This window comes from Lagenorhynchus albirostris, chromosome 16 (assembly GCF_949774975.1).
Source record: "Lagenorhynchus albirostris chromosome 16, mLagAlb1.1, whole genome shotgun sequence".
Taxonomy (NCBI): Eukaryota; Metazoa; Chordata; class Mammalia; order Artiodactyla; family Delphinidae; genus Lagenorhynchus; species Lagenorhynchus albirostris.
The window spans coordinates 46689643-46714331 of record NC_083110.1 but is presented as its reverse complement, the minus strand read 5'-3'; the positions used below and the strand labels follow the sequence as shown (position 1 = coordinate 46714331).

Here is a 24689-nt window from a genome sequence, read left to right as displayed (position 1 = left end):
TACCATTAGGTAAACGTGATTTATTTGAAAATTCGTAAGACAAATTCCAAAGATTTGAAGGAAGCCTGCAGCATTATATTTTTAACACCAACAAACTCAAGCTATCCTTATTCTACTTAATCAGGGGTCTTTACTGCTCTAGAATCTACTTTTAAATATAAACTGAGGAGCCTTGTCAAAAGAGGCCAATTTCATCATCATTATGTGACCTTTCAGGAGAGCTTGACTCTGTGCAGAGATTAATTCTGAAGAGCTTCAAAACTCTTTTACAATTCCAGGATTTATGGACTTGATATTGTAGAAAGAAGTTCACCAGTGTGTCAGGGGATTCAAATTTTACTCTGAACACCGTCATTAATTGTTTGGATAATCCTGTTCAAAGCACTTCATCTTTCTGGGCCTCAGTTTTATCATCTATAAAATAAGAAATACTCCTGCAAAAAAAAAAAAAACAAAAAAAAAAACCTCATAATCTTATGACTTTTATCTACTCTGTCTCGCTTTCTAATGCTGTTTCAACCTATAATGGAAACAACACCGTTTAGTAAAATACAGCTTTGTCAACAGCATCTGCCCATAAATGTCTTTTTGCCTTTTAAAATATACACAAGGATAAAGGTAGGAGCACATTAGGATACTCCTTTAGAGCCTGTGAATAATTCATCCAAAAAATAGTCTAGGTATATTAATTAATCATGAGCTAATAAAATAAGCCCAGCAGATCTTAATGATTTACTTTGACTTCAAGATGCTAAAGTGATCAATTTTGGCCAAATTACATAACTCTGAGTTTTAATGTCATGTAACAGCTAAACATAATTTTACTGAGTACATCCTTAGTAGTACATACAGAACTCCATTTTCTATTAACCCATCACTTTTCACTTGGGTGAGATTCTAACCTGTGAGAGGACAGAGAATATGCTGTGCCTGGAACAGTTCTGCTGATGATGTAGCTACTATTATTCTACCACATGACACTACAGGCTTTGCATTTTATTTTCATAAATACTTCTCTTGCTATCTTTTCACTCTGGCCCCTGTTTCACAACAATATCCCATGGGGCTTGCCATTTCATCAAATCTCCTCTCCTCTCCTCCACAGAGAAACAGAACTGACAATTGTATTACCAGATTGTGATGACTACAATATCTTGCCATTGAAAATTAAAATATGGCCTCATTTTTCATTATATAGACATCTCTTGAATCTAACTTAAACAGAAAACAGAGAAAATAAAATACAATAAAGTTTAAGTATCCTTAGGTTTTACTTTTTCCTTGAACACGATGGGACGGAATATCCCAAGTGCTTCTTATATGGCTAGTTCTCACTATCAGAAGCATTCGGCCAACTATCCTGAAGAAGCACCCACGTCAGACAGAGTATATATTCACATATGCGGGGGTGGGTGGGTATAAGAGAGTAAGAGGGAGGGAAGTATGACGGGAGTGGGAGGTGTGTGTAAGAACATGTGAGAGCACAGCTTAGTTACAAAGGCTGGACCATTACAAATACCTTATTTGCCCCCCAACTCAAAATTCTTGATTAAAGTAACCTACAAGGATACTGTAATGCCAAACAAACAAAAAAGTCACAGTGAACATGGTGAAGGCAAATATCTTAGAAATGGTCAAACATACTTGTAGTTTGCAACAGAAAAGTAAGACTGTTGTAGTATCTCTATCAAACAGTTTTATCCATTCCAAAAAAACAGACATTTTTTCCTAAAACTATGAAGCAGGTCATGAAAGGACTGGAGATACCACTTCTCTTCAGCATATGAAATCTCAGTTTAGCCAGCTACTAGTTTTCATCAAATACATGCATGGTGACACAAACAATAATTCCTATTTTGGAGTCCTTTTTGGAAACTTCAGCAGACAGTAACATTTTCAAAACGGTGACGTTTCTCTGCCCAAAAAAAGTCCCCTGAAGAAATCTCAGTATTCTGTAGACAGAGTACACCTTAATGCCTGGCAAAACATCTGGTTTTGCTGCTTTGGTAAAGAGAGAAGTTCTACACGTCACTGTGACTCCATGCTTTGTTCACCAGTATGCACTGGTGTGTAAGACTCTACCATGAATCCCGAGAGAAAGCTTAGCTATTGTTGTAAAAGTATTCTATGACTTCATGAGAGCCAAGTCTTGAATCACAGACTGTACAAGAGGATTTGTCATGAAAAAATCTACTGTTGTGAAAGTTGCCAAATTCAGGAAAGCCAAGACTTTCAATCAAGGACTTAAGAGGTTTTGTCAAGAAGTGGGAGCAACTATGCAATTCTTTGCTATACATAAGTTCACTTGCTTTAGGAAGACAAATTCTATAGCTAGAATTTTACCTGCATAAAATACAAACTCATTAACACAGTTTAACTCTTCAATATTAAAACTAAAATGTGGAGTCATAATTTTTTCCTTCAAACACAGCATTATGCCAGAATCTTGCCAAAAAATGATCTCAATAACTAGAAGGCAAAGAAAATGATGCAACATGAATTAATCTGAAGAGTCTTATAAGAATTCTTATTTCTTGACACAAGCCTACTTTCATCTGGCAAAAAATTAAAAAATCTACAGAGTCCATTTGCTCTTTCATTCTTTCATGAGATGGGGAAACAAAGTCAAAACTAATTAGATATCAAAAATGACATAAAAGTTGCCAAGTCAAAGACAATGGCATAGTTTCAATGTGTTCTTTAAAAGCTAAATAATAGTAGCCCTTTCAGGAAAATTTACTACTGAGCAGAACTAAAGCTTAATTTTGGTTAATTTGTACCACTTGGATTTATTCAGCAGTCTCAAGTAGTGGCCACTGCCTGGCATAAAAAAAGAAAATGAGACATTATTCTTAAAGTATTTTTTACATTCTTTGTTAAAAAAAATAATTTTCAGTGCAATTAAATACTATAAGCAAAATATTCTGCTCATGTACATGATGCACATTTTTTGTGGGAGAATAGAGTTTTCATCATATTTTTAAAAGGTATATAACAGAAACAGTTTAAGAGCCCCTAACTTAAAGCTAGTTCTGGCTGAACATTATACAACTTTTCTGTTTTTATTTTAAATTCTTTTTACCTGATTTCTTTTTGATTACCAAAATGTCTGCTGCTCATCAACCCTGTTTTAAATTTCTACCACTGCTCCTGTGACTGTATTTTAATTTGAGCCATCTCTCTAGGTTTTCTTCTCATTCAGTCTCTTTTCCCTGTGCTGCCCTATGTTTATTCACTTAAGTACAGAAAAATTTACCTTCTATATTTTTAATCAGTAAAAGCAATTGTTTCCCTCTAAATGAAGAAAGGATGAACCAAAGAAAACATCTCAGTCCTCTGCTCTGGAATTCATTCTAGTGCTATCATCCCAGGGTGCACACAGTATACAGAAATGTATGGCAAGTTGTTATAATCAACACTCACCAAAATCATGCATTAACAATAAGATTCAATTTTGTAAACTGTCACCAATAAACAGTGCTTTGGCATCCTTAGATATAATTCAAAAATGTAACAACGACAAGTAAAACAAGAAATGAGGAAGGAGTAAAGGAACCAGGAATCAATGCCATTATCCAGCTGAAAATGATGGCTATGATCACTTATGTTTCTGTTTTGAAGTTAAATTAAAAAGAAATTAGCTTAAACTGTAAGAGAACCTTCCTCATTGTGAAAATTATTAAAACTAGAATAAATTTTTCATATAAAATTAGGATGTCTTCCTCAATAGAGGTCTCTAAATGAGTTTTTCCATCTATCTGAAGTAGTTTGGTGTTTTTTCTTTCCTGGAGACAGAAATGTACAAAGTCCATTTGTAAGAAATGTAAACATGTTTTGCCATACTTAGTATCCAAAGAAATAAATCCCTTGAAAATCACTGTAAAAAATTCTCCCAAGAGTTCATTTTTTGCTTTCAAATGTACTACACAAATTAAATTTGTCAATGATTTTCAGCATAGTCTTTAGTCTTCTGAATAAGAGAAGAACTCTTGATTAATCTTAATTATAACCACACTAATGAGTATTCAAATCAAAGAATAATCTCTATGTATTTTAAAAGTAAAGATCACACTTTACTAGGTAATGGCATCCAAATTATTATCCGAAGACATTTTATTTTCAAGCAAGCTTCAGGAGTATCAAGCTTACTTTTGATCAATGTGCTGCTTTTTTAAATGCTTTGTAAAGATTTCATGATACCAAATATGCAATCCAGTTAATGGGTAAGATTTGCTAGCACGACATGAAAATGCTAGAATGAACAGAAAAATTGAATGAATCTGTCATTTGCTCATGTGAAAGTTAAGGTAGTATACTAATTTAAATGTTTAGAGGAAAGAAAATAAGGGTTAACAACTATCTTTTTAAAAATTTATTTTCCAATAAATTCTCAGATCTAGGAAGAATAAAGAAAAAAACATCAAATATAACTTACCTTTTTGTCTCTGGTCCTTACTTCCCCATAGAAATCTAGGGCCTCTTGTGCCTTTAAAAATTTGCCCCGATGTAACAAATATGCGCAAATCATTACACCAGTTCGTCCCTTTCCAGCTTTACAGTGAATTGCTGCTACATGATTGTCATCTTCACTTAGCCATTGGTCAAGATCTTCACAAAAGGGTTTGATAAGTTCTAGCTGTGGTGGATTATGGTCTTCGAAAGGATACTGTGCAACTGTGGTAAAAAGATAACCTCAAATAAGAAAAAAATCTCTCCTGAATTGCTTATTAAAAGTAGGTTAACTTTAGAAATGTTGCATATAAACTTAACAGAGTTCTTCAAGAAAAACTGAACTCCAGAGAAAAATAATTTGTCTCATAATTTTCTAATTTTTGAATAGAAAATAGTCTCTCAACTCAAATTTATTCATTAGACAGGGAAACCAGGTATTATTTTCCTCACTTTATGAAGGAGGAAACTTTGCAATAGAGTAGCAAAGAAGTATCAGAGGTCACAATATATCAGAGGTGGAGGTAAACTCAAAATTAAATGTCACAGGAGCCTCTTATCAGGGCTCTCAATACATTTTCTAACAAAAGGAATTGTAACACTTATAATATTGCATAATCACAAAACATATATTCCAGAGAAAGTACAGATCACTAACAAATCAACAATGGAAAAGACTGCATTTTACACTTCATATAATAAAAACGTCAAACATGTTATTTTAAAGATGGTCTTGCAAATGTTAGTGTTGTATACACATGACTTTAAAGACATTTACAAAAGAAATTGAGAAATAAAAACCCCAAGCTATAAAATGTATACAATTGTAGTAAAGTTTATCAAGCGAAGTTTCAGGTCTTTTCACATGAGTTATAAGAACTCAAAACTTCTCTGTTCCCTATAGTTAGAGTTGAGGTTTTTAAAAAATTTTTTCTAGAAATAGGACTTTAAATATATCACTACTAAATTTTATCTTATTGGTTCCACTCTATTAAGATTCTTAAAAATGCCGACTAACATTCAATGTACTTATCTTCTGTGTTATCTAAATATGTGAAAAGTATGTCCTTTATATCTTCAACCAAGTCATTCATAATGGGGTACAAGATACACTCAATTAAGCCTTTGGTGTGACAGAACAGCTCTTCAAGTAGACAATGACTACCATTACAGGGAATCATCAGGACAGCTTTTACTTAGTCATCTGCCCAGCTGTACCATCATTCCATCTTCATTTCCCCAGTGGCATACAAAAACATCCAGAAAAACCTGTTAAAGCTAGATAAACCTCGAGTAAAACACTCTTTGACCAGTAAGCAGTAGCCTAAATCCACTAAAAATGAAACATTCTTAGTAAATCTATCCTGGCTCTCACAGCCATTAGCACTTCTGAATTCTCAAACCAACTGTTTGGAAGTCCATTCTAAACATTTAGGAGGGATCAATGGCAAATATATCAATCTGTCAAGGCACCCACTTTCTCTTTTTGACTATCACGGCAGCATCTTGCCAAGCTTCTCAACTCTTCAGGTCTCTCATGGTTCAAAGCATTCCACAAATAAAAATGAAAGTTTCTGTGGGCTCTGAGATAGAATTTACTACACCTGGAGAAGAACACATTTAAATCAACTCCTGCTCTCATCTATCAGGCTCCTCTTATCCATATTTCATTATACCCTTTTCCACCACGCAGGTCATGTTCCTCGATAGGAGTTAAGTTGTTGTTCTTTCTCCCTGTAATCTCTTACTGTTACACCAAGTGCATCAAACTGTAGGAATAACCCTCTCTTTATTCTACTGTTAGTCTAGGAATTTCTCCTAATTCTCGGTCTATTCTACAATTTAGTCTTCCTAGTACTACTGGCAGGTTTATATGATACTTGTTTCCAAAAACACAATAGCAAAATTAAATTTATTTTTCAAATTTTCTAAGACCATCTTTAAGATAAATATATCACTTAATAATTGAGATTATTCATTATTGGTATGACAGTAAGATTTAGACTGTTGGCTTCAAGTTATCAAACATAATACAGTGTATTTATGCCTACCTCTGCAGTTAAATTTGGCGGTATCATAATGTCTTTCAGCACATCTAAAAGAAAAGTTTAAATGTGATATAAAATTATCTTTTGCACTTGAGAAAAAAAAGTATATTAGTAGCAAACATTTTCTGAACCTTTATAATGTACCAAGCATTATGTTAAATGTCTTACATTAACTATTGCTTTTAATCTTAAGACTCCTGTGAAGTAGGTACTGTTATTATCCACATTTTACAATTAAGGAAATCAAGGCTGAAAATGTTAAGTATATACAATCAGAGCTTATATGTTTGCTTACAAAACTTGTAATGCCACTAATATACAACACTGCAAATTCACTTGCATCTATACCTTCACATTCCTTTTGTGAAAATTATATATGCTAATGGTCTTTATTTTTGATTTCACAAGATATGTGTAAACAACTAACTAGCTTCAATTTTATCTCTGCCTTATAATTGAGCATACACAGTTTTCTCAAACTATTACTACAAAAGATGTATGTTAAAAACAGTAAAATTATAAGGGCAAAGGAAAAGTAAAGAATAACTGAATAATGCTAATCTACTCAGACACAACACTTAACTACATCTTTTAACCAGATCTTTCTCTCTTTAGAGAAGCCAAAGGTCATCTTTTTCAATAATCTCTCAGGTTATAAGTTTTAATTAAAGTCTGAGAGTAATGAAAGACTAGTAAGTAAAATCAATATAGAATACAAAAAAGTAATGTTGACTTAGCATTACTTACAGCATGCTAAAATTTGTCTTTTTAATAGTAGTCACGTTTGTTATCATGCACTGGCTGACTCATGATTAATAGGCCATGTTTATAAACATTAATAGGCTCAGAAAGGGATTCCATACATTAGCTTGTGGTCAGCAGCATTCTGGTACGTTCAACTACTAACCAAACCAGATATTTAAAAAATTATTTAAAATAAAAACTTAGCATTTTAAAACAAATAAAGGTCCATAGCCTCTGAATTTACCATTCCAAAATCCCCAAATTTTGAAGCATCTGAAACTTTCTCTTAACTGTATGGCAAACTCAATTGCAGCAGAACTTGATCTGAGTTTATGAGAATGTGTACTCCTTAATTAATAGGAATACGCTTACAGCAAAGAGTGAAACATTTTATCCTAGGTACTGTTCCAAATCCCACTGGGGTGTTATGCAATACAAAATATATGCTTCCATGTTACCTTTCTAAAAACTGAAAAATTCTGAATGCTGAAACACAACTAGCCCAAAGAATTTCACATAAGTGGTTATGGACCTGTGCTTTACATTTAGAAATCCTGAAATATCTGTAGAGTTCATCTATTTTAAACAATTTCTAAACTCAAATCCACATGAAGGTTGGGAATTCCCTGGTGCTCTCACTGCCGAGGACCTGGGTTCAATCCCTGGTCAGGGAACTAAGGTCCAACAAGCCAGGTGGTGCGGCAAAAATAAAAAAAAATCCGCATGAAGGTTGAACTAATTATAAGCAAACTGCAACCCACTAATTTCTAACTGGTCAGACCTGAAACAAATCAGCTTCTCATAATATTGCTGAAAACAAAGCTTTTCCATTTTAGCATACTATAATTTAGTATATTGAGTTTTGCTAGAAAGAAAATTTATTTAACAATGACATATGCACATATATGCATCCTTGCTAAATAATTTCATACTTGCTTTTATTAAAAAAAAATGACAGGCAGAAAGAAGAGAACTGACCAAGAAAATAGTAACGTTTTACACTTTCTTTGGTACAGGTTAAAGAGGAGTATGGTCAATAGAGAAGAATCCTTAATGGAATATTTTATAAGGAATCATGTAAAATAGGGCTTACGAGGTGAGGGGAGAGGTATATACCAGGAAACAATTCTAAGAAACTGGTCTCATAAGAGCACAACAAAAAATAAACATTTTGAGTTTCATACAGCTTCAGTTATCTAAAATTCCTGTACATTTTTAGCAGCTCAAAATGTTTGGCTTGATAAACACTGCTGATAACTGCCTTCATACACTGATTCTCAAATATTATTAAGAGGAAAAAAATGGAGGGAAAGTGAAAATAATGAGCTACTAAATGTCTATTAGATGTGCATACCTTACAAAGTTTCCATGTTGTTAAATTCATCCTCACAATCATTTAACAGTTAATACTGTCTCCATTTTATGTATGAGAAAGCTAAAATTTAGAAGAGCATTACAAAACTGGCCCCAAACCACGACAGGTAAATGGAAGAGCCCAGCACCTCTGATTACAAAAGTCAAACTTTTTTCAGTATTGTTCCATACTCCACGCATAATAAAAAATATAGAAGTTTAAAAAACAATAACAAATTTTAGTCAAAGTCAGCATTCCAACAAGAGCATTATTTGGCATAAAAGAACCAACAAACAGTGATAATGAAAACATGAAAAAATTGTGAAAATATCTACAGGTATGGATAGAGAGTATGTGAAAACATATACTGCGCCTGGTAGTGATAAAAGTGATCTGGGGAGTGGTTGGTCAGGTAAGAAAGAAGACTCTCTTAATTAAAACCTTCTCTGATGGGGCTTCCCTGGTGGCACAGTGGTTGAGAGTCTGCCTGCTGATGCCGGGGTCACGGGTTTGTGCCCCGGTCCAGGAAGATCCCACATGCCGTGGAGCGGTGGGGCCCATGAGCCATGGCTGCTGAGCCTGCGCGTCCAGAGCCTGTGCTCCACAACGGGAAAAAGACTCTCTTAATTAAAACCTTCTCTGATGGGGCTTCCCTGGTGATGCAGTGGTTAAGAACCCGTCTGCTAATGCAGGGGACACAGGTTTGATCCCTGGTCCAGGAAGATCCCACATGCTGCGGAGCAGCTAAGCCCAGGCGCCACAACTGCTGAGCCTGTGCTCTGGAGCCCACGAGCCACAACTACTGAGCCTGTGCGCCACAACCGCTGAAGCCCTCATGCCTGGAGCCTGTGCTCTGCAGCAGGAGAGGCCACGGCAATGAGAGGCCTGTGCACCGCAACGAAGAGTAGGCCCCGCTCGCCGCAACTAGAGAAAGCCCACGCACAGTAACGAAGACCCAACGCAGCCAAAAATAAATAAATTTTAAAAATTTAAAAAAACAAAACACAAACTTTCTCTGATAACTGCACACACATACACACACACACAGAGTCCCTTGTAAATTTATGGTATATTAGTGATAAGGCAAGTCTTTCAACAAACCAAAATTAAAGATACATGAATGGTAAATGGGATCTGACTAAGACAAGTGTATTTATACTTCCTTATAACTAGAACTCAAAAGATATCTTTTTTTAAATCATCACCTCATATTGGCTTATATAAGACAAGAGAAATAAAGATGCACTGAAAGAGAGCTTTTATGAAGCAGTAGACAGAAAGTGAAGAAAGGGATAAGATTAATAGGAAATGCTTCCAGAGAAATGAGACTCGTCATAGAATCAGCTAGGCATGTAGGTCTCTTCTTTACTCTCTTCAATGGAGCTATCCCTATCTTACAAAATAAAACTTAATAGATAAAAATTAACAACAGCTGAAGGTTTACCACAAATTGATGCATAGCTGTATGTCAAATAGAATATACCATGAAATATAGTCAACCTTTTAAAAATTAGTATCCAGTGAACATTTAACTTCCTCAAAGGCAAGAACTATAGTATATCTTTATACCCTATCTCCCCCCTCCTCCCCTTACCCCCACCAGAAGACAGATTACAGAGGAAAATACAAAAATGAAGTACACACACTTGCATAAAACGAACTGATTAATGTACTAAGTAATTCACCAAGTATACCTGAATTTGGTTAATGATATGAGGCTAATTTTGTCCTTTCTTAAAATAACTTACTGAATGCCTGATAATAGAGATATAAAGTTACAGTCAATTATTAGAAAGTCCACATTAAGAACTCTTCTTCACCCACATATGTCATAGTTGCCATAAAAAGTTTAATATACTATTAAATACAGGTATGTCAAGTGCAAATATTTTAAGATCTTTCCATTTACATATGTTTGCAAAGACATACATCACATCTAATTAATATCCTAAAAATAAAAGAAACAAAATAGAAACATCTGCTACTTATAAGACTCACTTACCCAGAGCCAGAAATATAAACAGAGGTAGAAAAGTAAAGAAGACTGAAAAGTAACATCAGAAATCAAAACATACTACAACTTGGTAGTTCTAGAAACTTTTGAAGAAAGTAAAATTTGGGGTGATTAAAACAAACAAACAAAAAAACAGAAAGGGAATACTGGCATCAACAGTGGATGGTCTGCTACCATATGTACCTGTGTGACCCTGTTCAACTCACTTAACTTCTCTAGGCCTCAGATTCCCCATCAGTAAAATGAGAAGGTTGGACTAAATGATCTCTTTCAGGTACTTTCCAGTCTATGATTCCATTAAATGGATGGGGGAATAAGGGAGTTAAAATATGTGCACCGAAAGCTACTCTCAACTAATAATGAGACAGTTCATTAACTTGGGGGTCCGATGTTTGGATATACAAAAACAAATAGGCAATCAACTCTCCAGGCTAGATACCAATGCCAACTTTAACCATAATAACACAAGTGACCCACAATACTGACAGTACAAACCTGAGCCCTAAATTCTAGAAGCAGGAAGCCATTGCATACAGGAATGAAAAGAATTTCCTTTCCTTTCTTTGGATATAATGTTAAACTCAAATAAAGTTTTGAAATAAGGCAGAATCTGTCTTTAGTATCTTTCTATCTTTAGTAGAGAGTCTGGGACTCTCTACATGCCCAGTACTAAGAGTCTAAGCCTGAGGTGACTCATTTAGTGGACTCCAGCTTTTGACAGTTCATGTCCTGTTTGGTTTTTTGCTTGAAACTTAACTTCTGAATCCAGTTGTTCAAAAACTACAAAACTTTGTGGTTTTTATTTTCCTCCACAGAAACACTCTAGCACCTGTAACAAGAGTTTTTGTAGGAGAGGTTAATCCAGAAAAGAGAAAGATACTCGCACAGATCATTTGTTAAGTTGGAACCCACCTAAACTTAAGTTTCTACAGCACCTTTTACTTTCTTTCATCTTGCTTATTACTATACCGTACACACACACACACACCAGAATCTGACCATAATGGATTATCTGCCATATTCTAGACAATATTATTGCCAACAAGCTTCTTACACACCATTCTCTCTGCCTGCACTGCCATTTCCCCTCCTCCTAAGCCTCAGGTCAACCTCTATGATTCTTTTCACCCCAGCTCAAACATGCCATTCTTTATGAAGCCTTCCCTACGGGGTGCAATGCACTATTTTGACTGTTGTCTACACAGCTCTCTTCTATACAAGAGTTACCTCTTCTATAATACTTTGTCTACCTTTCACATTAGACTATAATTACCTGAGGAATGGAACTACATCTTATTCACCTCTGCACTAACAAAATGTTGTAAAATGTCTAACATGTAGCAAGCCCTCAATAAATGTTTGCTTCTTTGTTCATCTGAGGAAATCAGTGACAACTCACTAAGAGATACAATACTAGTGTCTACTTCACTCTCAGGTCTTCTGAAGTCTTATCAGAGTATAAAGATCACTAAATTAAAGATAAAAAAGCAACATCCCACAAGCCAATAAGGCACAGAGAATCTTTCATTTTTTTGGTGAATATCTGAAAGCCCACTGAACGCAGAAAAAAACCTTGTTCTTACATTTGATAAATAAACTCTACAGAAATTATAACACTAAATTAGCATACGTAACTTTAGATTAAAATTTTTTCCATTGCATAATTTATACATATCACATAGGAAAAATAAAAGCCAGGTAGAAACATAACATATTTTATGAACAATTTGTTTTTTTAATTAGAAAATGGTCAATATTTTGGGAAGGAAAAAATGGTCAAGAGCAAAAATGATAAGATATTTTCTTCACACTTTTCTTTCCTTCTTCTTCTATTTTACACCTCTACTCACAAAGTCAAAAGAAAAAATGAAAGGTTAAAGATAAGGTCAGCTAGCTGAATCAAGAGGCAATCCTTACATCGCTGCCCCAGACAAGAGAAACCACCCAATTCAACAATTTTAGTTAACTTATTTATTTTATATACAGTTAGAGAATATGCTAATAGCTTTTTCAATCAATTGACCTAGAGACACAGAATAAAATTATGTCTACTCTAGAAGCATCCCTCCATGGAAGATGGCATTAATGCTTTAGCAGAAGCTGTGTGTGAATTACACTTCAAGTTACCACATGGTTATGGGCCCAAAGATGGGCTAGATGCCAAGTCATTTAAAGCAGATCAAGTAACATGAATCTGTGCCAACATTGTTTTACCTCATCATTACACTTTCTAAATGACCTAACAATGCTCTCAATCAGACTTCTTGAACTAATTGTTTTAGGAATACAATTCTGTTAAAATATATCTTTACCTCATTCTAACAAGGAAATAACTTTCACTCAATAGTTATTTTAGAAGATATTTGCAAGCATACAAACAAGAAAACATACTTACAGATTGTATATCTTGTAATGGTTTTTATGCTTTGAATCCAAAAACCTTAAAACAAAACAAACAAACAAAAAGCCACCATTAACAAAAATGAGCTAACATTTGAAATTACATTACTACTATTGAGAAAAACCAAAAGACAGATTCTATTTTTCCTAATCTCAAATATCATTTAAGAAAAATAAATAAACTCCAATAAATAGTCTATCCATGGATTTAAACTAGTAATCAGGTCTTTCTTAAGTAATTATTACATTACACAGATTTATACAATCTGAAGTAAAGCCAAAGCTCTTCATAAAATGAATATTTTCATAATCTCTCTTCAGCCTAACATAATGAGATTGAGTATTAAGAAATAACTTCTTTAAAAAGCAGCATTAGCATTTAGCTCAAGTTTACCTAGCTTATACAGTTTTGTGAGAAATAGTCACATGCAATCAAGAAATCTTAAAAATAATCCTGGAAATTCAGACATCGTTTTCTTTCAAACTAAAAACTTTTGATATTTGAAGGATGCAAGTAATAACTATTAGCTCTGTACAAAGTTTATTAAGTATTTTCACATACATATTCTCATTTGATGCTCACAAACATCTGAGAGGTAGGTATCAAAGAAATTACAGGACTTGCCCAAGGTCATACAGCTAATACGTCAAAATAATACGTCAAAAGACCAAAGACCTCTCCCCTCAACAATTAGTTAAGAAACTAACAACAACAATTACAGCCAACACTTACTATATGCCAGGCACTATTTTAAATACTTTATGCATACAAATTTGTTTAATCCTGTAAGGTAGGTAATAGAGGGGTTAGAAAAGTATAAGGCTGAGGAAATAGAATAAATAGAAGAACAAATGGAAAACAGAAGAGAAGATTTTAGAAGATCTAAAGTCTAGGAGATTCAACATATGAATAGGCATCCCAGAGAAAAAAACAGAAAACACAGGAGAAGAAATCCAAGATATAATTCAAGAAAAACACCCAAAACTGAAGGTCATGAATTTCCAAACTGAAAGGGTATAATGAGTATTCAGCAATATTAAAACAGACCCAAATAAAGGCATACATATCTCACTGAAATTTCTGAATGCTGAAGACATAAACATAAGATCCTAGCTGCATGAGAGGAAACATGTTTCATAAAATGAATCTGGAATCCGAATAACATCATCCTTTTTAATGGCAATACCAGCAGCTAGAAAACAACTGGGCAAAACCTTCTGACTTAAAATTATTCCCAGCCTAGAATTCCATACCAAGATAGACTATAAAACAAGTGTGAATACATACATAATAAAGGCATTTTAAAATAAGCAAAGTCTCAAATAATTTTGCTTTCCACATATTCTCTCTCAGGAAGTTACTACAAGATGTGTTCCACCAAAACAAGGGTGAGAAACCGTGCAAGAAGATGACAAGTTCCAGAAACTGAAGAATCCAACGCATGAGAAGAAAAAGGAGAATCCCCAGAATGAATAGTGAATGGACATCTTGATTAGACAGTCATACAGCAAGCCTAGAGAATGACTAATCCAGATTAGGGCAGACCGGAAGGTTCCTGGAGAAGATGAAATTAATATAATAAAAAATGTGCTCAAACATATATAGAGATTTATACAACTAGGAGTAAGTTTAGGGATGAATTAAAGTTAAGAATGTAGAAACTAACCGAGAGAGAGAGAGAAAGAGAGAGAGAAAAAAGGAGGGAAGAAGGGATGGAGAGAGGGAGAATTGTAAATCCAAGGAAAACAAAATGTGTAGGAAAAACCAGTTATAATATACTATACTGCTTAACTATGAATGACATTTATTTAGTCATAATGACATAAAAACCCAATATTGATATAACCAAAATTACAATATACTACTGGAAGAATGGGAGAATGAAAATATGTGGTTGGGTTAAGAGGGAAAGAAAAAAAGAGTCCATAAACTTGAATGTGAAAAATTGTTACACAGTAATACAAGCAGTACTTATAACTTTATCACTAACTGATATGTCATACTACAGTTGATGAAGATATCAAAATATTATTTACAATCAACACTGCAAAAATTAAGTCATTAGACCTGCCAACAGATTTGATTTAAATGTGTTAATAACTATTATTATATAGATGTTTTAAAATATTTTATAACAATTATAACCAAAACTAATATAATAGGCACATTTATAATCCTATGAATTTTATTTTATGGATTTAAAATCATTTTAAGAAAGGGTTCATAAGCTTCACCAGACTGTCAAAAAGGTGCATGGCCTAAGATTAAGAACTCTTGCCACAGGGCATAGTTTGGAAACAAAGGAAAATAACTACCTTTTTTTTTTTTGTGGCAGTGGTTGTTAATAAACCCTATAGAACTATTTGATTTTAGTATTTCATGTGTACAACTTTTTTAAAGTAAATATTTAAGGTATGTGTAACTTTTTATAATTCTTTGCTTTAACCCACTACTTTAACCAACCCAGGACGCACTGATTCTGCTACAGACTTCTACTGAGCTATAAATATATTACAGGAAAAAGTGGTTTGTTACAGACCCTTTCACTCCTGTCTGTTCTACCCTCTTTATCTTCTATATTCCTGTACCTTTTTCTCAATTTTTACTTTTGGACTTTTCTTTAAATTGAGGTAAAAATTTACATACAGTGAAATAGACAGATCTTAGGTGTACAATTCTATAAGTTTTGTAACAACCACTCTAATCAAAATATAGAACACTTCTACCACCCCAGAAAATTCCCTCATGCCCGTTTTCAGTCAAGCCCCACCAAGCTCTCAGGTAGCTACTACTATTACCATATATTAGTTTGGCCTTGTTCTTTAATTTCATGTAATTGTAATCATGTAATATGCATTCTTTTTAAACTGATTTCCTTCACTTAATGTTTTTTGAATTTACCCATGTTGTTACATGTATGGATAGTTCATTCTTTTTATTCTATTATTCCACTGCATGAACATAACACCATTTGTTTATCCATTCTCCTTTGATGGATATCTGGGATGTTTACAGTTTGGGGTTATTATGAATAAAGTGCATAAACATTCTCGTGCAAGTCTTTTGGGGGACATATGCTTTCATTTCCTTGAGTAAATAACAGCTAGGAGTAGAACTCCTGGGTCACAGAGGAGATAGGGTGCGTGCATATTTAACTCTATAAGAAACTACTGAACAGTTTTCAAAAGCAGCTATACCATTCTACAGTCCTACCAACATTTTAAGAGTTCCAGTTGCTCCACAGTCTCATCAATATTTGGTGTTGTCAGCTTTTTAAAATTCTAGTCCTTCATTTGTTTATTAGCCATTTTTACACTTTCTTCTTTGAAATGTCTGTTTAAGTCACTGGCTCATTTCTTCCCCCAAATGGATTATTTGTCTTTTTTATTACTGATTTATAGGAGTCTTTTATATATTCTGGGTATAAGTCCTTTGTCAGTTATTTGCTCCTTGTGTATGACTTGCCTTTTCATTTCCTTAATATTGTGCTTTGAAAATAAACAAATTTAAATTTTGATAAAATCCAATATATCAAATTTTTCTTTTGTTTAGAACTTTGCATCCTCTCTGAGAAATCTTTCCCTACACATAAAGAATTCATAAAGATATTCTCTATGTTCTAGAAGCTTTATACATACTTTTAGACTTTTCTCAGTTTCTATTTTAATTTGGTTGGAAATTTAGGTAAATATTATGGGTAATTAGAATAACCAAAACATAGACAAATGATTTGAAGGACAGTGATCATAAAATTTAATAAACAACAACTCATTGCTACCTGCCATATCTTCCACCATAGGTTTCTTCTGAGAGAAAATGAATAAGTAAAAAATGATCTACAAAATACAATTTTCTCACGGAAAGCCTACAATGTAAATGTGAGCAGAGGGGGGGAAAAGGTATTTTGGAGAATTAACAGTTCATTTTTAGTTCATTCTGAGTCTGGTAACTATGTTTTGAATCTAAATACATAAACCAATACTATATTAATAGGTATGTACACATCCCATTGCCCATCTCCAAGGAATACTATTCACATGTGGCAGCCCTTCGTACACTTCAACTGGAGTCTAAAGGACTGACAGAACACATACCAAAATGATCACAGTGGCTATCCTGGGTTTTCAGGGAAAGATGGAGGCTTTCATGATTTACTTTCAACAATTTACTTCTACAATTTTGTTGTTAAAACATAAGCACATACTACTTTCAAAAGAAAAAAGTTTTCTGTCCTAATGTATTTTCCCAAAAAAGTAAGAACTGATGAAATTATATCACACTATGTTTTACCTCCAAAAAGTGAGCTTCATTAAAAGTCTAGGTTCTTTTAAACAGTATTTTTTAGAGTTTACATAAAATTAATATTTTCATATACTATTTTTAAAGTAGAAAAAACAAGGATCAAAGCTTTTTTCAATGTGATAACAGTCCTCCTTGAGAAATAATTAGTTTTAATGATTCATTCAATTCCTATTTATAAAGACTCATGAGGTTTTTCTTAATTATATTTTCATTCATACTGAGCCTGTCCTGAGGATGTTAAAAAAAAGAAATTATTGGCACACACTGTATGCCAAAATCACAAATCTAACATCAGTGAGAAATGATGTCAACAAAACAGAAACAATTCATTAAAATGCTGGTAAAGTGTTATCTCTTTAAATCCCTCCTAGAGGCTCCAGCCATGGAAAGCCTATTCTTCAATTTCATCAGGACACTTCATATGTTACTTTAGCTAGGTGTCTAAAATGTATGTTCAAAGCCAACTTTTATCCTCTTTTAACTTTCAAGTATTATTTATTATGGGCACAACTGCTAAGAATTTCTGCTTCCCAATCCTTTATTTTTCTACATTCCATTCAGGAAGTACTAAAGGCTTCCTAAATAAACAGCCTCATTTGATGCCTTATAACACACATTTAAAAATAAAATCACTTCACTTCTAGAAAAGAAAAGTATCTATTAGGGTAACCTTTCATTAAATTAAATATCCCACAAAATAATACTGATTGACCTAGTAAAATGGAAATACATTAGAGATGGTAAAATAGGTGTCAAACTAGTAGTGGCTTGTTGAGGGGCAATGTTAAGGCTATTAAAACAGGTTGGAGACTGGGAAAGAATATCTGCCATTAGTGAGGGAGAGAGAATAAAATAAAAATTTTCACTTTATTTGCCATTTCTAGAGAACATCAATACAAATATATGGGTAAAATTCAGTAAAAAGCAAAATTTGAACATTATAAATTATTATACAGTAGCAAAGTTATTGTAACCAGATTAAAGTTCTTTTATGAATAGGCCTTAAATAACTTTGTTCTAAAAATCTTTTTTTATACTGGCATTCAATATAAAGGGGCCATCTCTTAAAATTTTTCTTACAGGAGCATGTATATACTTTTGACCGTTAAAGAGTATCTGGTACAGGAGTTTTCCTCTTGTAAATAACTGTAAAACTGGGCAAAATGTATGAGGCACTAAACAAAAGGTAGCATAGGCTTATGATCCCTAGGGAAAAAGAAACATGAGGTTACCCCGTGGCTGCCTTGTTTTCAGGTTGGAGACTCTTCTGACACAGCAGAAGGAAGCAGCACAAATGGAACAAAGGTTTCACTGAGGTATACAGGCAGAGATTGGAGTTGGGTGGTAAAGCAGCTAGAGTTTGTGGAAGAGGGTAGCAGAAAAAGGAGGATGAACAGACAGAGGGACTTCGAAGTGTGTATGGAAATTCACCTCAGGGCCTTGGCCATGGGTTGGGCTGCATATGTGCAGAATCTGGAAGCATAATGGAGATGACACCAGAGATAGCACAGCTCTAGGAGAAGGAGTTCTGGTCCAGCCAGAGTGGAGAGACCTCACTGAGGAACTCACGTATTCAGCTGAGAACCCAGAAAGGCCACACGTTAGGAGTAAGGATCATGCCCTGAACAAAAGACAAAACTAAAATAGGCCTGCCTTAACAAAGCAAACCAAACCTGATAATACAAGAAGATTAACCATTAATTTAAATGCCTGCCAAAATGAAACTCAGCACCCTTAAATTAACATTCAGACTCCCTACAACATATCACCCACAACATTCATCATACAATTAAAACTTATTAGACATGCAAAGCAGGAAAACATGACCTATGACCAAGGAAAAAAAAGCAGTCAGTGGAAACCAACACCAAGACAAACCAGATGTTAGAATTAGCAGACACGGACTTTGAAGCAGCTATTATAAATATATATGGGAATGTAAAGGAAAATGATTATAGCAAATGAAAAGCCAAATCTCAGCAAAGACACAGAGACTATAAAAGACAGAAATTCTGGGTCTCAAAAGTACAGTATCTGAAAAGAAAAAAATCTACTTGCATGGTCTTAATGGAAGACTGGGAACTGCAGAAGAAAGATGTGGCAGATTGTATTTTCTAAGAATGACTACATCTCCCATCCCACATGCTCTTCATACAACATAACCTTAACACTGTTCCTATCAAGTGATGGGGTCTATGGTCCCTCCCCCTTGAACTTGGGCACACCTTTGTGACTGCCTCAACCAACACAGTATGGGCAGAAGTGACATAAAGCTATTTCTAAGGCTAGGTCATAAAAATGCCATGCACTTTTACCCATGCACTTCATTCTTAACAAGCTGCCATGCTATGAGGAAGCCCAAACTAGCCTACATGGAAAGGCCAAGTATAGGGGTTCTGGCCAACAGCCCAACTAAAGACCCAGATAAGGACTGCATTTCCCAGACATGTGAGTGAAAACACCTTCAGATGATTCAGCCCCCAATGTGCCAACTCATCTCCAGTCACTGAGTCTTCCCAACTAAGGCCCCAGACACCGTGGAGCAGAAATAAGCCACCTCCACCATGCCTTGTCTGAATTCCTGACTCACTTAATCTGTGAGTATAAAATAAATAAATGGTCTATGCTATTTATGTTTAGAGGTGGTTTGTTATGCATAAATATTAGCTGGAAAATAAAGATATGAATTTGACCAAAGATTAGTAGTAATTATCTAACCTGAAGAACAGAAGAAATTGAAAAAAATTTTAAAGACATTACAGCCGGAAATTCCCCACCCATGGTGTAAAACATTAACTTAGAGATACTAGAAGCTCAATAAACTTCAAGTAAGACAAATATAAAAAGAACCACACTATGCATATCATGATCAAAACCACTGAAAACCAAAGACAAACGGAAAAAAACAAAAGGAGTCAAAGAAAAAGACACATTATGTATAGGAGAATACCAGTCTGAATAATGGCTGACTTCTCATCAGATCTAATGAAGTGCTGAAAAGCAAAAAAAAAAAAGCCATCCCAGAAGTCTATATCCAGCAAAATGCCCTTCAAAAACAATCAACATAAGCTGAGAGGATCTGTCGCCAGCAGACTTGCCCACAGGCTGAAGGGAACTAATTCCAGATGAAAAGTGAGTCTACAGAAAGAAACAAAAAGCATCAGAAATAGTAAATATAGGAATAAATATAAAAGGACATCTTTTTCTTCTCTTGATTCCACTGAAAGACAACTGACTGTTTAAAGCAAATAAAATAACACTGTATTCTGGGGTTTATTACATACATAGATATAAAATCATACCAAAAAATTGAGGCAAGCAGAATTTTACTGTTGTAGGGCTCTTATATTTTAATGGGAACTGTAATAAGCTAAGAATGTGTTCTATAATACCTAGAACAAACTCTAAATATATATATTTATACATACAAATAAAAAGTCAATAGAAGAATTTAAATTGAATACCTGAAAATATTCTATTAACCCCAAAGAGGACAGAAAAAGAGGAATGGAGAGAATGAGAGTGAAACAGGAATGAATGAACAACTAAACACAAATAGAAAGATGTTGGTCTTAAATAAAACATATTAATCATTATATTAAATATAAATGGACTAAACACTCCAATTAAGCAAGTTGGTGATTGGGGATTTCCTTGGTGGCTCATTGTTAAGAATCCGCCTGCCAGTGCAGGGGACACGGGTTCAATCCCTGGTCCAGGAAGAACCCACATGCCGTGGAGAAACTAAGACCGTGCACCACAACTACTGAGCCTGCGCTCTAGAGCCCGCGAGCCACAACTACTGAGCCTGCGAGCCACAGCTACTGAAGCCTGCACACCTAGAGCCCATGATCCACAACAAGATAAGCCACCGCAATGAGAAGCTCGCACACCACAATGAAGAGCAGCTCCCACTCGCTGCAACTAGAGAAAAGCCTGCACGCAGCAACAAAGACCCAACTCAGCCAAAAAAAAAAAAAAAAGTCAGTGATTACAAAGCAAGTTCAAAACTGACCTTCATATTTCTTCATGAAATATAGTACATATAAATGTTTACATATACTTGCTACACAAGTTGTCACTCTCTACAAATTAATATACTATGCAATGTTCAACTCTGAAGAAGACAAGATTACATAAATCAAATGCAAAACTCAATCTAGATGCTCTATACATTAACACCATGCTACTGAACTCATTGTAGTAGAGGAGAAAAAATCTAGATTGCAAGATAAGCTTTATACTGACTCTTAGAAGGCATAAGAAACTCAGTTATTACTTTGAAGTTACTGGTGGTCCAGAGTCTAACCCTCTACCTTTCAGGGTTAGACTTGATCCTGTTAGTATATTGAGTGGGTTATTTCCCCCCCTCCCCAGGGACAAATTAAAACCCATATCATATGACTGATGTATAAATATCAAAATGATCATAATGGCAATATACTAATTTATTGAAAAATCCAACTGCCATAAGAACTAAATTATTCATATCTTTATGACCATATCTCACCATAAGCAGACCTGAGAATTGAAATCAGAATGTTGCTGAATAAATGTGGAATCAAACAAGAGAAGTTAGTTAAATGAAGCAATTTTTAATAGACTAAGATATTCTGATGTTTCCATCTCCACAAAAGGAATGGTTTTGCCAAAAATATCTAAAGTTCATTGGCTAAGGCTTCCTTTCTCTTGGCAGTGCTTTTTCCATGTTTCAATAGCTAACCAATCCTTCTTTTCACTGAAAGGCTTTATGTTGACAAACTAAATATACTCCACTGCATTAAACTGAAGTCTTACTGTAAGGCCTGAGAGTCATTCTGTTTTTTAAAGGTGAACTGGTATATTTCTGCTTGGTGCCAGTACTTACTGATATTAAGGTCTATATTATTAGAGCTGGGAACTGATAAAAATTCATCCAACAAATATTTATTGAACACCTGCAATGTGACAAGCACTACTGTGGATACATTGGTAACAAAACTCCAAGTAGGAACAACCACAATCATAATAACAATTGCTCCTAGCAGCTTGAGAAAAACCCATCAGCAAACCCCCTTTCAAGGTATCCCATTCAGAAAATAGCCTAAGAACACTAGATAGCTCTTACTAATTCAGAAATAGGCTAAAAAGAAAAATAATTACTTATTTGCTACATTTTTCTGTAGGTGAGTCACTATTTGGTAACCATTTTTAATTCATCTGCTGTATCCATGTTGAATCAACATTTGCCCTTAGAACCCTAATATACCTACAATTACTACTGCTACTACTAAAACATGAAATTGGATTGTTGTTTTTCTTTTTAACACATAAATTATATCTGCCTTAATCCCATTAACACAGGCAAACTGCAAATATTCTAGCCCTTGACTATTTTCTTCTAGTCATCTTCAGGTTGTCAGAATTAAAATCAGTCACATATCAGACACAAGGAAAGTATCTTGTTGAAAATGTACTCTTCACTCTTGCCTGCACAGTAGTACTTTCTCCTACATTATCTCAAGTTAAATAGAAGAGCAAAAATAAGAGCTTTATATTATATTCAGGTGAAAGGTAGTAATCCCCAGAACTAAAGAAAATCTATTCTATCTAAAGAGGTATAAAATTAGAAGGAAAAGAAATAAACAGTGTAGTAAGTAATCTATAACCCACTGAAAAAAATTCAGAAGGCTATTAAAAATATTATGAATAAGAAACCACCAAACATTTCTCTGAAGAAGTTGTATCATTTTGTGCTTTTACATGGATAAGAGTTCCAGTTGATCTACATCCTTGCCAACCCATTAGCCCTTTAAGTTTTAGCCACCCCATTAAATATGAAATAGGATCTCACTGCGTTTTAATTTTCATTTTCCTGATGATTGAGTTTGAATTTTTCATATGCTTATTGATCATTTATAAATCTTCTTTTAAAAAGTTTCTGTTCAGATCTTTTGCCCTTTATGGGGTTGTCCTCTTATAAATTTGTAACAGCATCTTTATACTGTGTTGAATTCAAGTCCTTTGTCAGATATATGCACTGCAAATATTCCTCCCAGACTGTGGCTGCTTTTTTATTCACTAATGGTGTCTTTCAAAAAATAGAAGTATTTAATGTTGATGAAGTTCACTTTGTCAATTTTTTCTTATACGGTTAATTTTGTATGTACTAAGAAATCTTTGACTAAACAAAAAGTCACAAAGATTTTCTTCTTTGGTGTTTTTATCTAGAAGTTTTATAGTTTTACATTTTCTTTTATGTTTCCATCTATAATCCATTTTAAGTTAATTTATGTGTACAGGCATACCTCAGAGATATTTTGAGTTTGGTTCTAGATGACTACAATAAAGCAGATATAGCAACAAAGCAAATCACATGAAATTTCTGGTATCCCAGTGCATATATAAAAGTTATGTTTGCACTATACTATAGTCTATTAAGTGTGCAATAACAGCATTATGTCTAAAAAAAACAATGTACCTACCTTAACTTAAAAATACCTTATTGCTAAAAAATGCTAAACATCACTTGACAACTCAGGGCTGCCATAAACCTTCAATTTGTAAAAAAAAAAAAAAAAAAAATGCAGTATTTGTTAAGTGCAATAAAGTGAAGCATAACAAAATGAGGTATGCCTGTATGATGAGAAAGGCTCATTTTACTTTTCATACTGACTTACAGTTGTTCCAGCTTCATTTGTTAATAAGCCTTTGTCAATTAATGTATATGTGAGTTTTTCTGGAATCTCTATTTTGCTCCATTGATCTACACTATATGACCCAGCAATTCTACTCATAGGTAGCCAACAGAAATGAAAATATATGTCCACAAAAGTCTTGTCCATGAATACTCATAGCAGCTTTGTTCATAATAGACCCAAACTGAAAACAACCTGAATATCCATCACAGGGGAATGGATAAATAAATTATATCATATCCATAAAATGGAATACCACTCAGCAATAAAAAGAACCAAATTACTAATAAAAGCAACAACAGGGATGAATTTCAAAACTATTATGCTAAAAGAAAGAAGCCAGACACAAAACAGTACATACTATATGACTACATTTATATAAAATTCTAGAACAGGCAAAACTTATCTACAGTGAGAGAAGACAAATTTAGAGATTGCCTGGAACCAGGGCTGGGGACTGATTGCAAAGGGGCATTAAGAAACTTTTTATGGTAATAGAAATGTTCTAAATCTTGATTGTGGTGATGTTTACATGGGCATATATATGTCAAAACTCAGTGAAGTGTACACTTAAAAAAGGTACATGTTGCATATAAATTATACCTTAAAAAATTGGTTTTTAAGAGTAATATGATTATAAGCATCAATTTATAAAATGCAACCCACCTCAAAAAATCTCAAATTTATTTTGATTAATAGC

The 24689-nt window shown here is 34.1% G+C and overlaps 1 protein-coding gene across 1 annotated transcript in view; it reads right to left on the bottom strand.

The window, feature by feature from the left end:
* PTEN (phosphatase and tensin homolog) overlaps positions 1-24689 on the bottom strand; it is a gene marked incomplete at its 5' end in the record, with an annotated part of 89612 nt that overhangs the window by 25494 nt on the left and 39429 nt on the right. Inside the window, 3 exons of the mRNA XM_060125761.1 lie at positions 4436-4674; positions 6501-6544; positions 13005-13049. Coding sequence (XP_059981744.1) covers positions 4436-4674; positions 6501-6544; positions 13005-13049 — 328 coding nt within the window. The remainder of the gene's footprint in view (positions 1-4435; positions 4675-6500; positions 6545-13004; positions 13050-24689) is intronic.